The 13160-nt window shown below is 41.4% G+C and overlaps 1 protein-coding gene across 1 annotated transcript; it reads left to right on the forward strand.

Moving 5' to 3' along the window:
- Positions 1-651: 651 nt before the first annotated feature.
- ATM2 (myosin 2) lies at positions 652-10673 on the forward strand. Its single transcript, XM_048699890.2, has 24 exons — positions 652-2002; positions 2562-2663; positions 2743-2886; positions 2965-3115; positions 3198-3225; positions 3328-3493; positions 3573-3636; positions 3755-3768; positions 3849-3933; positions 4027-4130; positions 4217-4355; positions 4559-4677; positions 4781-4933; positions 5013-5102; positions 6420-6497; positions 7090-7248; positions 7364-7564; positions 7746-7951; positions 8087-8222; positions 8391-8520; positions 8647-8793; positions 8884-9008; positions 9288-9494; positions 9789-10673. Exons 1-24 carry the CDS (start codon positions 1433-1435, stop codon positions 10260-10262), a joined length of 3792 nt encoding a protein of 1263 aa, XP_048555847.2. The 5' UTR covers positions 652-1432; the 3' UTR covers positions 10263-10673.
- Positions 10674-13160: the final 2487 nt, after the last annotated feature.

The raw sequence follows: 13160 nt of genomic DNA on the forward strand, positions 1-13160 counted from the left end.
AGACTACACCAGTAAGCGCACCCACCTAGGTTCATGGAAACGCGAGAGCCCGATAGAAAATGTATCCGCTTATTGTAATGCACGACCTCCTATTGACCATAACGCAATCAATTTTTTTATGATAAAAGAATGCTGCCTTGATTCTTTCCATGGAACATACAATACTACACAAATACCACAACTAAATGCTTCAATAAAAAACCTGGAGTATAAACAAAGAAGGCCGGCCAAATGGAAGCTACTTATCCATTTATTGATTTCTTGCATTTTAATGAACACGAACAAAATCGGAAACAATTAAATGGGGACTTCTTTATCATAGTATTTGTATTTTAATGAGAACACAAAAGAAGTCGTCAACACAGGAATGGAAACAAGCAGTCAGACCTGTGTTGGTGGTGCGAGACCACTAATCTGCAGGGGCAGTTGGGTAACTTCGCCACCCCGAACTGAAGTCGTGGAGCGGAGGGCGCAGCCGCCCGCATCCAACGGTCCAAACCGGAGCCTCCAATCCACAGACAGCTCACGCGCACCCCGCCCCTCCGTCCCCGCAGTATCCACGAGAGTGCCACCGTCCGGCCGGCGCAGTCCGGCGCTGCCCGCAGGGGCACATCAGTAATTCGCTTTTCTCCGCTCTAAATATTTTCGCCGGCGGCCTAAGTAACGGATCAAGAGCAAAGGGGAAAAAGACACGAGAGGCATGGTAGAGGCAGGGGACGGAGGTTTGAAATTGTGAGGGAGAAGCGAAACAAAAGCCCCGAGGGGAGCGGGGGGAGAGAGGGAGATAGCGAGAGAGCGGAGTAATTGCGTTTTTTGTTGGGGTTTTCCTCCTGATCCGGGAGTGGGAGGAGAGTGGGGGGAGAAATCATCCTGTCTCTCCGGTGCTGCTCGCTTTTGATGCGTTTCTTGGCCGATTTCTGCTGCCGCTGCCGCTGCTAGTGCCTTGATTCGGAGCAGGCTTTGCTTTGGTTTCGGGTTTTTTCGCCTTTCCTTTCGCCAGAGGTCGCCGGCTTTTGCCGCTGCCCAGGCTTCTTGGCCGCGTCGTCCCCTCCTCCCTTGAAAAATCGCGGGGAGTCTGGGTTCTTTTCCACCCCCCGTCCCTCGGTGCGGCACCGCCAAAATCTGTCCTTGGCGCCTGAGATTGGCGCTGTTTTCGGGGCAGGGAGCGTGAGATTTCGAGAGTTTTCTTGGGGGGATTTCGAGGTCCGTCTCCTGGTGCCTGGTCGCGTAATTCGGGGTTTGGGTGGGTGTCGCTTTCGGGCCCTTCCCGAGCCAGGGGGGTTCATGCGCCTGGAGTTGGCGCTGATTTGATGAGAAATGGAGAAGTCCCTGGCCTCCACGGCGCTCTGCTGTAAGATTTGGCGTATTGCCGTGTGAGCCCTTGCGTGCGCTCACTGGTTTGGTCCGGTGGCCTGTTGATTTCTCGGCGGTGATGCTCTCTGCAGCCGCCGTGATGGCGCCAGTCCCGGCCGCTCCCAAGAGCTCCCTCGAGGCCTTGCTCGAGACCATAAAGAAGCGCGACGAGCGGCCCAAGGATGAGCCGCCGGCATTGCCGGCCCGCCCGACGTGCCGTGGCCGGCTGCCCAGGGCAAGACGGTCGCCGACGCCTCCTAGGGTTCATCTTGAGGATGGAGTGGCAGAGGGTGCTGCAGCGGATACTGACGAGAAGCCGGAAGCTGTAGCGGATACTGACAAGAAGCCGGAAGCTGTGAATGAGAATAAGCCAGAGATGGAGAAGGAGAATACGCCAGAGGTCAAGAAGGAGATTGGTGGGCAGGAGGCCAAGGAGGGGAAGGCTGTAAATGGTCGCATCTTTGGGGCCAAGAGAAAGCTATGCAGTGTGGAACCAGTGGACGAGTCTCCATATGTTGAGAATCTCCACGAGGAGAGGAAGGATGCAACGGCCTGTAAGGAGCCCCCCTCTCCTTATTTTTCCTCAGCAAGAGCAAAGAGAAATGGGAAGCCAGTGTTTACTGATTCCATGGACTATGTCCTCCAGAAGGTGAGAGTCTCGCTCATTGTGAAATTCATGAGATTTATCCTATTATCATGTGAACAAGGTAACAGACAATTTGTTTCAACAAGTTCACTTTGTCTCTATAGCATAGACTTAGGCTGAATACTTTCTCTGATATGATGGCAAAACACGCTCAGTATTCAACACCAAGAAATGTAAATCAAATTACCACTCGCATATGTTTATTTGTATGCTGAATTTATAGACATATTTACTCACAACTCCCTTCTGTATCTACAAAAGAATTTATTGTTTTTTCTATAAGTATCCAGAACTTCTTATCCTGCACCATTTAGAACTAGATGAAGCCAGTGTTTTTTAATGCTTGTTCACGGTCAGGAAAGCATATTTCATACTTGCTTTGGCCTGTGTGTCAAGTAACTTGGCATATTGCTGTGATCCTCACACTATGGATATGACAAACGTAACAATTTTGCATGTGCTTGGAATTAGTTCTGATATTAACCCTTTCCTTTGATGATTTGAGTCTGATGTTATGGTAGAAAAAATGAGGCAAAGTAATAATATTTTAATTGTTTTTCAGAAGCTACGGGTTTGGTGTTCTGCATCAGATGAGAAGTGGGAACTTGGACAGATTCAATCAATTTCTGGAGATGACGTTGAAATACACCTTGTTAATGGAGAAGTGAGTCTCATGTTGCTGTGATGGTATAGCTATTTGGGTAAACTTTGGTAACATTGTTACTTATATTTTGTTTGCGCAGGTTTTGACGCTGCCATCAGAAAGACTTTTGCCTGCCAACCCTGATATTCTAGATGGAGTGGATGATTTGATCCAGATGAGCTACTTAAATGAACCTTCCGTCCTTTACAATCTGCAATACCGATACTCTCGTGATCATATCTACGTACGCACTATCCACCAAGCTCTAGATTGTTCATGGTCGAGTCAATGTCTCTTCATTTGTGTTCTCTTATCCTTGCAGACAAAAGCAGGACCTGTTCTGATTGCTATCAACCCACTAAAAGAGGTTCCACTCTATGGGAAAGATCTCATCAGAAAATACAGACAGAAGCTCACAAATGATCCACATGTGTATGCAATTGCTGATATAGCTTTTAATGAAATGCTAAGAGGTAGGTGTTTAAAAGGAGTAGGCAGTTTTATAGGATTGTTTTGCAAGATTTATCTTCTAATGCAAATTATGATAACTTGCAGATGGTATAAACCAATCTATAATAATAAGGTCAGAATGATCTACTTTGCCCTTTATAGTAATCACAGTATCTTAAAAGCTTTGGGTTGCCCAATCTTTAACATGGTCTCTATGATGTTTGTCTTATTTCAGTGGTGAAAGTGGAGCAGGAAAAACAGAAACAGCTAAAATTGTGATGCAGTATTTGGCTGCTCTAGGGGGAGCTAACGGAATGGAGTCTGAAGTTCTACAGACCAATGTTATTCTGGAAGCATTAGGGAATGCAAAAACATCAAGAAATGATAACTCGAGCCGATTTGTGAGTTTATCTTTAGTGACATGTTGTCAATTCATCATTCTTAAGTAATTCTTATGACAGCTTGATGATATTGATACAGGGTAAGCTTATTGAAATGCACTTTTCTGAAACCGGAAAGATTTGTGGCGCTAAAATACAAACATGTAAGCTTTCTGCACCATATATTGTTGACATAGCTAGTGATAATATTGTTGAACTTCCTGATAACTTGTTTCTCTGGGCATGTATGACGTGTTCCTCTAACTGAATCTCATGGAACAGTCTTGCTTGAGAAGGTACAATATTTGTAGACTTTATCCAAAACTCCATATTTTAGTATTTGTGAAAGCTTTAATATCTTATCTTGCTTGTGCAGTCGAGGGTGGTTCGGAGGGCACCAGGAGAGAGATCATATCATATTTTCTATCAGCTGTGCTCTGGAGCTTCTCCTCTTCACAGAAGTAACCGCACATTTCTATCAAGGAATTAATATATCTACATTTCATTGCATCGCTTCTCATTTTTTGGTCTGTTATATGCGTGTGCTGTTGCAGAAAAATTGTTACTGAGAGACGCCAATTACTATAATTACTTGAAGCAGAGTGCTTGCTTGAGAATTGATGGTGTTGATGATGCGAAAAGATTTTCATCGTTATTGGTAATGTTTCTACAAATCAACCACATTTCCGATGTAACTTTGGCTATTATCGTTACTTGTTACTCATCCATTTTTTTCATTTGCAGGGTGCATTGGATATTGTTCAGATATCTGGGGAAAACCAGATGGAATTATTTTCTATGCTTGCAGTTGTCTTGTGGCTGGGAAACATTTCATTCTCTGTGATAGACAATGAAAACCATGTGGAAGTTGATTCAAATGAAGGTACCAATTACCCATTGGCGAATCTCTTTGTACAAAAAACCCCTTTTCCCTATCATATTTTTCTGTTTTGATATACACCGTAGAAATATCCCAAAGTGTAAACTGTATTCTACATTTATACCAAAAAGTTTATATTGGTGTCATTTGATTTTCATGGAATTCGCTGAATGACTATTGTTTCCCATTGTTTAATTTCTTCACAGGGTTGGCTAATGCAGCAAAGCTGTTAGGCTGCAGTGTTCCTCAATTGGTGATTGCTCTCTCAACTCGTAAAATCCAAGCTGGAAAGGAAAATATTGTTCAAAGACTGACATTAACCCAGGTTTGAAATTACCTGGAAAATTTATCCATCTGGGGCTATCTGTCAGCTCTTGCTTATTGATTTTCTACTCTTGGTTTTTACTTATAATTTCTGCTTCCTCTAGGCACTTGATGCAAGGGATGCTCTAGCGAAGTCAATCTATGCTCATCTGTTTGACTGGATTGTTGAGCAAATTAACCACTCGCTTGGAACGGGGAGACAACGTACACGAAGATCCATAAGTATTTTGGATATTTATGGCTTCGAGTCTTTCAATGTATGGAGTTCATTGCATTTTATCGAATACAATTTTTGCTTGAGTGCTCTATAGATGACATTAAGTTATACCATTGCAGAAAAATGGCTTTGAACAGTTCTGTATAAATTATGCCAATGAAAGGCTGCAACAGCATTTTAACCGACATCTATTCAAACTAGAACAGGAGGTAAGATTCTGACACTTCTCTGGATTATTTGTTTGTTTAATGTAATAGGTGTAAACAGTTATAAGTCGTATCATTACATACATGTTCTTCCTTGCAAACCAGGGTTTAGGGTACATTGTGCTCTCAGTGCTTGTGTACTAAAGATGTGAAGGACGAAATTTCCTGAATTTTTCATAACTCGGGCACTAATCGGATACTGAAGTTGATTTTACAAAGCCCAAGTTATATATGCATGCTCTGATGCAATCACAATGTCTGATTTTTTATAGATAATGGAAGCTTTTATTAACCCCGGCCTCTGCGTCATAGATGCATGCAGCCATACTTATTACAGAGCTTATTACATCATCAAGAAAAGTGGTCTTGACTAAAACAGAAGAAACCATAACACCCAGTTAAAACACAATCAAGAGCTATTAGCCTACCACGCAAGACTACTCTACAAACTAAGAAGTCTATCACTGGCATGCCATCCAAATCCGGACATACAATATCCAATGCTACCTGTTTTATGTCTTGTCTTCTGAGATTCTGAGTGCGTCTGTGCTTTCCTCAACAATAGCAGGCCTTGGTTGGTCACTGAGCTTTTTCACCCCTATACTGCGATTAGCAAACACCAAACCTGGATTTATGGTATTTTGAGGAAATGGTAAATTTGATTATTGTCTATGATGTGGGAAACAGAAAAACTCGATATGTTTCAGGAAACACGAAAAGATAATAAACCACAGGACGCGGTAGATTTCTGTTTAGCTTGGAAGTTCTGGCCTTCTGGATATATCGTAAACTGGGTAACTACCACCATGAGGATGGCACGACATCACAAGGATTGAGGGATAGAACATAGGTGAGATGAAGAACGTGGATGGACTCGATTGATAAACTATTTTTATTAACTTGATTAACATTCATAATGGATACATCTATCCCCTTATATATGAAGGGAAGAAAGATTCTGTTTCCAATTCAAATGATGCAATGGTTTCTAATCCTCCTTGCCTAACTGACTGGGATATCATCCTTTTTTGGGGTAGCTAGGGAGTAAGGACGTCTGAGACCTAACTAATGCACCTAATACCATTTCCAGTATTGTTAAAACACTGGTTGGAAGTTGCATCTTACCAATGATCGAGCCCAACTTTGCGAATTGCTTAGTTGTTTTAGGATTTATGCAGCTTGTTTTAGTTTCTGTGTTGTAAAATTATAAAGGTGATTCTTGCTGTTTTCATTTATCTGCTCATGCATTCATGTGTTTCCAGTTTTGTTTTATGCATTTTCCTCTGCATCTACGTAGGCATGCTAATTCTATTCTTTCAGGAGTACCTGGATGATGGAATTGACTGGGCCAGTGTGGAGTTTGTGGACAACGCTGACTGTTTATCTCTCTTTGAGAAGGTATGAAGTATATTTTTCATGGACCAACTTTACTTATGGACCATATCCTCGAGCTATCTACATTGCCAGTTGGAGTAATGTTGCAATTTGATATATTTTTATGCATTTCTTTTATAATTACTGACCTGACATGTGCAACCTGTAACTGGACGTGCTTTTAGTCAAATTTCCTTTCCGTGGTCATTCGATTTTTCTTGTTATTAGTTCTGCCATGCGAATGTCTTGCAGTGCAGAAATTTATCATTCCTGTCACCAAATCTCCTTGGGCTCACTGATGTCTGAGACTCTCTGAGTTACTTAAGTACTTCACATCAAACTACTCCAGCATAAATGACATCATCCATGATAAAGTGATTTTTTAATAGATTTAAATATCTTTAAGAGGAGTGCCCCTATGCTTTCCTAAAAGAGAACACTAAAAATCATAAATGCACACATTATTGTTTGGCTGCAATTGTTAAAGAATTGTGAAGTCCTTGATGGTGATGACATATTAATACCTTTTGATATTAGTTTCACTGTTTACATGTTCTATAATTGTATGTGCATTAGTTAGGCCTCAGACGTCCTTACTAATATTTTTGTGTTACAGAAGCCTCTAGGGCTATTGTCTTTGCTGGATGAAGAGTCTACGTTCCCAAAGGCAACAGATCTTTCCTTTGCTAACAAACTTAAGCAGCATTTGAGTGGAAACCCTGGATTTAAGGGTGAACAAGATGGTGCTTTTAAGATTTGTCATTATGCTGGAGAGGTTGGTGGTCCTCAAATACATATTTCTCCATTTGTGAGCTTGTTCGATAGACCATCATTATTTGTGTGGAAGCTCTCTGTATGCTAATTGATAATTGTGCACACTGTAATTCTAGGTTTCATATGATACAACTGGGTTCTTGGAGAAGAATAGAGATCCACTGCACACCGAGTCAATTCAATTACTCTCTTCGTGCAAAAGTGATCTTCCAAAAGATTTTGCGTCTGTCATGATTGCTGATTCTCAGAATAAATCAAGTTTGTCACGTCACTTATTAGTTGATACACAAAAACAAAGCGTTGTGAACAAATTTAAGGTATTCATCATCTATTCATTTGATTGATCGTTTGAGCATGTTCTCAAGCTCTCTGATTATTTTCTTTCAGTTTTATAATTTGCATGTATTTTTCTAGTAACATCTCAATGCATGATGTTGCTTGCATTATTATCAAGATGGCTTTACATATAACGATCTCGATACTCTCTTTAATACCCAGGCTCAACTATTCAAGCTAATGCAGCAATTAGAGAATACAAGTCCTCATTTCATTCGATGCATCCAGCCAAATAACAAACAGCGCCCGAGGCAATTCGAACATGACCTTGTCTTGCACCAGCTTAAGTGCTGTGGGGTGTTTGAAGTTGTGCGGATATCAAGAGCAGGCTATCCAACTCGGATGACACACCAACAGTTTGCTGAAAGGTTGCTACTTTACCGAGCTACACTATTTTTTTGCTTGAAATGCAGAGCTAGATTTAATGAGCACACTTCTTTATTTTGTTCAATACTAGCACACGAGCTGACTTCCAGGTTCCATCTTTTTATAATAATCTGCAGATATGGATTTCTTCTCTCTCATTCTGTCGCATCTCAGAACCCACTTAGTATTTCAGTTGCTGTATTACAGCAATTCAGTATACCCCCAGAAATGTATCAAGTTGGCTACACAAAATTGTTTCTTCGTACGGGACAGGTATAACAAGCATTCTAATAGTTTTCATCGTACACTCAACTATCCAGTTTAATTTGCAAGATCAATAATATTTTGGTACACCGTAATCAAATTTACTTCGTAATGATTTTCTATTCGTGCATGTGGAATTATGTATGTTGCTTGTCATTCTTATTGATAATTTTGTAGGCTGCTTCACTGGAAAATGCTAAAAATCGGATGTTCCATGGAGCTCTTCGGATTCAGAGAAACTTCCGTGGGTTGCATACTCGACGAGAATATCACACACTGAAGAAAGGAGCAACGGCTTTGCAGTCATGTAATATTTTAAACAAATTGCCTTTCTAGGACGTGCAGACCTCGAAATTGAAATAATCCTCCTTGCTCTGTTAATCAACAAAATCTTGGTTATTTCACTTACCTTTTTACATTTGCCAATGTACAGTTGTAAGAGGTGAAAAGGCAAGATTTCGATTTGATTCCCTTTCCAAGAGATGGAGGGCAGCTGTTCTCATACAGAAGTACACTAGGCGTCGACTTGCAGCCACCATGTTTACTGATCAGCTAAAAAATATTGTTGTTCTACAGTCTGGTAATTTATGAAGGCGTAGCATCACAATATTGCAGTAGATTATTGCGATCATCACTTCATCTAATCATCTGCTTCCATATATTTCTACAGTGATGCGTGGGTGCCTGGCTAGGAAGAAATTCAAGTGCTTGCAGGAAGAAAAGGAATATAAAGTCATTAACAGCAAAGTTAAAAGGGATGTAAGGAATAATATTTCACAACCGAGGTTATGCCATGTGAGTTCTAGGTCACCATATCTCTATATTTTATCCGTTATAGCAAGACCCTGGCTGCTGCTGCATACCACTTTTATGCAGCATCGGATGGGTAATAATTTACTATTGAATCCAGCACTGGATGGGAACTACTCTATAACTATGTGCCTAATCATCAACAAAGAGCTATTGAAAATGTTTGTTTTATTAATATAAGGTTTCCCTGCACTTGGTTTAACTGCCTAATGGCAGAGGCGTCAGAGGTTTGTTAGTATTTTAATGATTTGCATCCCATGTCAGGAAATGAATGGAGAGTATCCTCGCCAACCAGTTGTCACAGAACTCGAGGGACGCGTTTCAAAAGCTGAGGCTTTATTACGAGACAAAGAGGAAGAAAATGCGATGCTGAAGCAACAATTGGAACAGTATGAGAATAAATGGTCAGAATATGAGACTAAGATGAAAGTTATGGAAGAGGCATGGAAGAAACAGCTCTCTTCTCTGCAGGTAAATCATTTCTAGTAGCTTTTGTTTTCATTTAAGGCACTCGGTCAACATCTTCTAAAACATGAAATTCATCTGACAAGATAATGACAACATATACTACTTCTGCATGCCTTGTGTGATGAAATCTGAAGTATTCATGAATGTTGTGTCAAGCATGCCTTGAACTAAAGACTAGATGCATGTAGAGTTTGAATATTTGAATGTTAGAGAAGAGTGTCTCATAATTCCATGGCATTCAGTAGTGTTTTTTTGCATTACCCTTGAGATGATGCGATCCTCTTGTTTTCCTTTCAGTTGAGTCTTGTGGCTGCTAAGAAGAGCCTAGCTGCTGATGACATGGTCACCCGAGCAGCTCGGACTGATACCACTCCAACACATGCTCAATACGACTCTGAAGATACAATGTCCACAGGGACCCATATCCCAGAAGGGACAGAGTTGAAATACCAAAACCACAACCCTGAACCTAGAGTGGTGACAGGAAACTCAGATAGGCGAATAAATGCTGTGAATCACCTAGCAAAGGAGTTTGAGGATAGGCGGCAGGTGTTCGATGATGATGCTGGCTTCCTTGTTGCCGTGAAATCCGGACAGATTGGTTCGAATATGAATCCGGACGACGAACTCAGGAAGCTGAAGGACCGGTTTGCTACATGGAAGAAAGACTACAAATCTCGGTTGAAGGAGACGAAGGTAAACCTTCAAAAGGTCAGCAGTCATGACGAGAAATCCCGGAAAAGATGGTGGGGGAAGAAGAGCTCCAAGTGAACGTGGAAGTTACAAGGTCAGAGCATTTCCTCACATTTTGAGTGCCATTGCATCAAAGGAAGAGAGATCAAGAAATGGAGGGAGAGAAGGCGGTTTCGTGATTCTCTGTATCGCAAGCAAGCCTGGTGAGATGGCGGCGACGGCGAACTCCATCGCCGATACCTGCGCGTCCAGTTTTTCAGGAGTGTCTGAAAGAGTTGCAAGAGGCACAGCAAGAGATCTGTACATGTATGTTAGTTCTGAGTTCTCAGTGTATGTATGTGTATGTTGTCGTGTATGTAGAGCGATGAACCGGAAATATGAAAGGGTAATTAAATACAGATTATCCGCCGAGAGCGAATAGAGATGAGCAGCAGGATTGTAATGTGTACAGCAAAGAAATCGTTGGAATGTGCAAGGCGTTTGAATCCATTGTTTCCTCCCTTGTCCGCGTGAGCTTCGTTTTTGCACTGTACCTGACTGAGTTTGCCAAGTTTCTGAGTAAGAGCTGCTCTCACAGCCATTGGCGCTCAGTCATCATTTTTCCTTTTGATTTTTTTTAGAGTACGCCATGTGCCCCACCATTCTCCTACTCCTACTCCTAACACGATTACTCAATAAATTGTTTAAGTCTTGAGGCTCCTGCCTTAACCCAAAGCTTTAGTTCTTGGAAGACTAAATCAGTCGTGCCCCACTCGTTGAGGATCCCGGCTCCACAAAACACTGTACCATTCCTTTGCTTCCACAAAACACTCTAACATATGAGGGCTATGAATGTGTCAAATCCTTTCCTCCTTGTCTTCGGAGCTCACTTTCTCACCGTTGCCCACCATTCCACCAGGCTTGCCTGCCTCATGGGTAGCAGTGTCAGATTGATACCTGCCTTGGAGAAGCACTGGAACCATACTTGCTTGGCGAACACATATTGTAGTATGATGTGGTTCACCGTGTCCTTCTCTTGGTCACACAAGAAGCAAGGCGATGTTCGGTCTTGCAGCCCATGCCTGAATCTTCGATCTGAAGTCCCAAACCTATATTGCACGGCTAGCCACATGAAGATCTTGCAAGCTAGTGGCGCTTCATTCTTCCAGATGGCAGAAGATAGCTGGAATATGAACCCCCCCCCCTTCGCAGAGCATTCTATATGCCGACGCAGCAGAGTAATCTCCATGCTCTATCCATGCCCAGATTGGCTTATCCTCGGCACCCAAATTTAGCCGAACCTCCGTTAGTACCTCCCATAACTGTATGAACTGCACGAGGCCATCCATGTCCATGTCACCCACGATGTCAGTGGTCCATGCATGTAAAGCTAAGCCATCCTGGACGGACCTCCTGTTAGCAACTTGGGTCCTCACCTTGGTAGCCACCATTGGGGCAATCTCCTCAATCCTATATCCTCGGATCCACCTGTCTCTCCAAAACAGAGCATTTTTTCCATCTCCAATCTGCCACTGAACGAGGCTTGCAAACGACTCCATTACCTGCTTGTCTGCCGTTGGCTTCAGTCCCTGCCACGGTCTTGTGGCGTCAGATCTTCTGAGCCACTGTAACACCCATGTAGTTTGAGCTACAGTAACTCCTCTGATTAAGCTAAATCATTTTGCTAAAACAGTGCTTGATCATCTTTGTCTCATATCTCATTTCAAATTCCACTTTGAATTCAATTTCAAATAATACGTGAAATAAAAAAATTCACAAACATGAAAACAGAAGTGTTCAAATTGTTGCAAATAATCCCTGGATAATTTTCATGGTGAAACCAACATTTATAAGATGGTTTAATGCCCTAAAACAATTAAAACAATGGCCAAAAAATAATTTAAATGCTTTTTAAATTATAAAAAACTGCAAACTATTTTATTTAAGTGCCAAGCTTTTTGTGGTAGTAGCCTAATTTAAATTACTAGTTTAGGCGCAATTTTATATTTTATAAAACTATTTAGTTTCAAAATAAATAGAAACCATATTGAAATAAAAAGAAAACTAGAAAGAGGTAAAGAAAAAAGGGCTTCCTGCCCTGTGCGATGATTCTCCACGTCACTCTGAAATTCTTTAAACTTTTCAAATATTTCAGACTTGTGTTTCATCAAGCAGATATAACCATACCTACTCAAATCATCGGTGAAGATTAGAAAATAACGATACCCGCTATGTGCCTCAACACTCATTGGACCGCATACATCAGTATATATTATTTCCAATAAGTCATTAGCTCGCTCCATTGTTCTGGAGAACGAAGTTTTAGTCATCTTATCCATGAGGTATGGTTCACAAGTATCAAATGATTCATAATCAAGTGATTTCAAAAGTCCATCCACATGGAGTTTCTTCATGCTCTTTACACCAATATGACCTAAACGGCAGTGCCACAAGTATGTTGCACTATCATTATCAATTTTGCATCTTTTGGCATCAATATTATGTATATGTGTATTACTACGATCGAGATTCAACAAAGGCGCATTACCATAAAAGATACTCACTCCGTTCCGAATTACTTGTCGCGGGTATGGATGTATCTAGATGTATTTTAGTTCTAGATACATCCATTTCTGCGACGAGTAATTTGGAACGGAGGAAGTATTATTCATATAAATAGAACAACCATTATTCTCTAACTTAAATGAATAACCATCTCACATTAAACAAGATCTAGATATGAGGTCTAAAACTAATCCAGAAGGTAGATGTAGGGGTAGCGTGTCGACGATGATCACATCGACCTTGGAACCATTCTCGACGCGCATCATCACCTTGTCCTTAGCCAATCTTCGTTTATTTCGTAGCTCCTGTTATATGAGCAACCGAACCAGTATCAAATACCCATCGCTACTACGAGCATCAGTAAGGTACACACCAATAACATGTATATCAAATATACCTTTGTTCATTTTGTCATCCTTCTTATCTGCCAAG

The sequence above is a fragment of the Triticum urartu genome, chromosome 2A (assembly GCF_056163025.1).
Source record: "Triticum urartu cultivar PI428250 chromosome 2A, HENAU_Tu73, whole genome shotgun sequence".
NCBI classification, from domain to species: domain Eukaryota; kingdom Viridiplantae; phylum Streptophyta; class Magnoliopsida; order Poales; family Poaceae; genus Triticum; species Triticum urartu.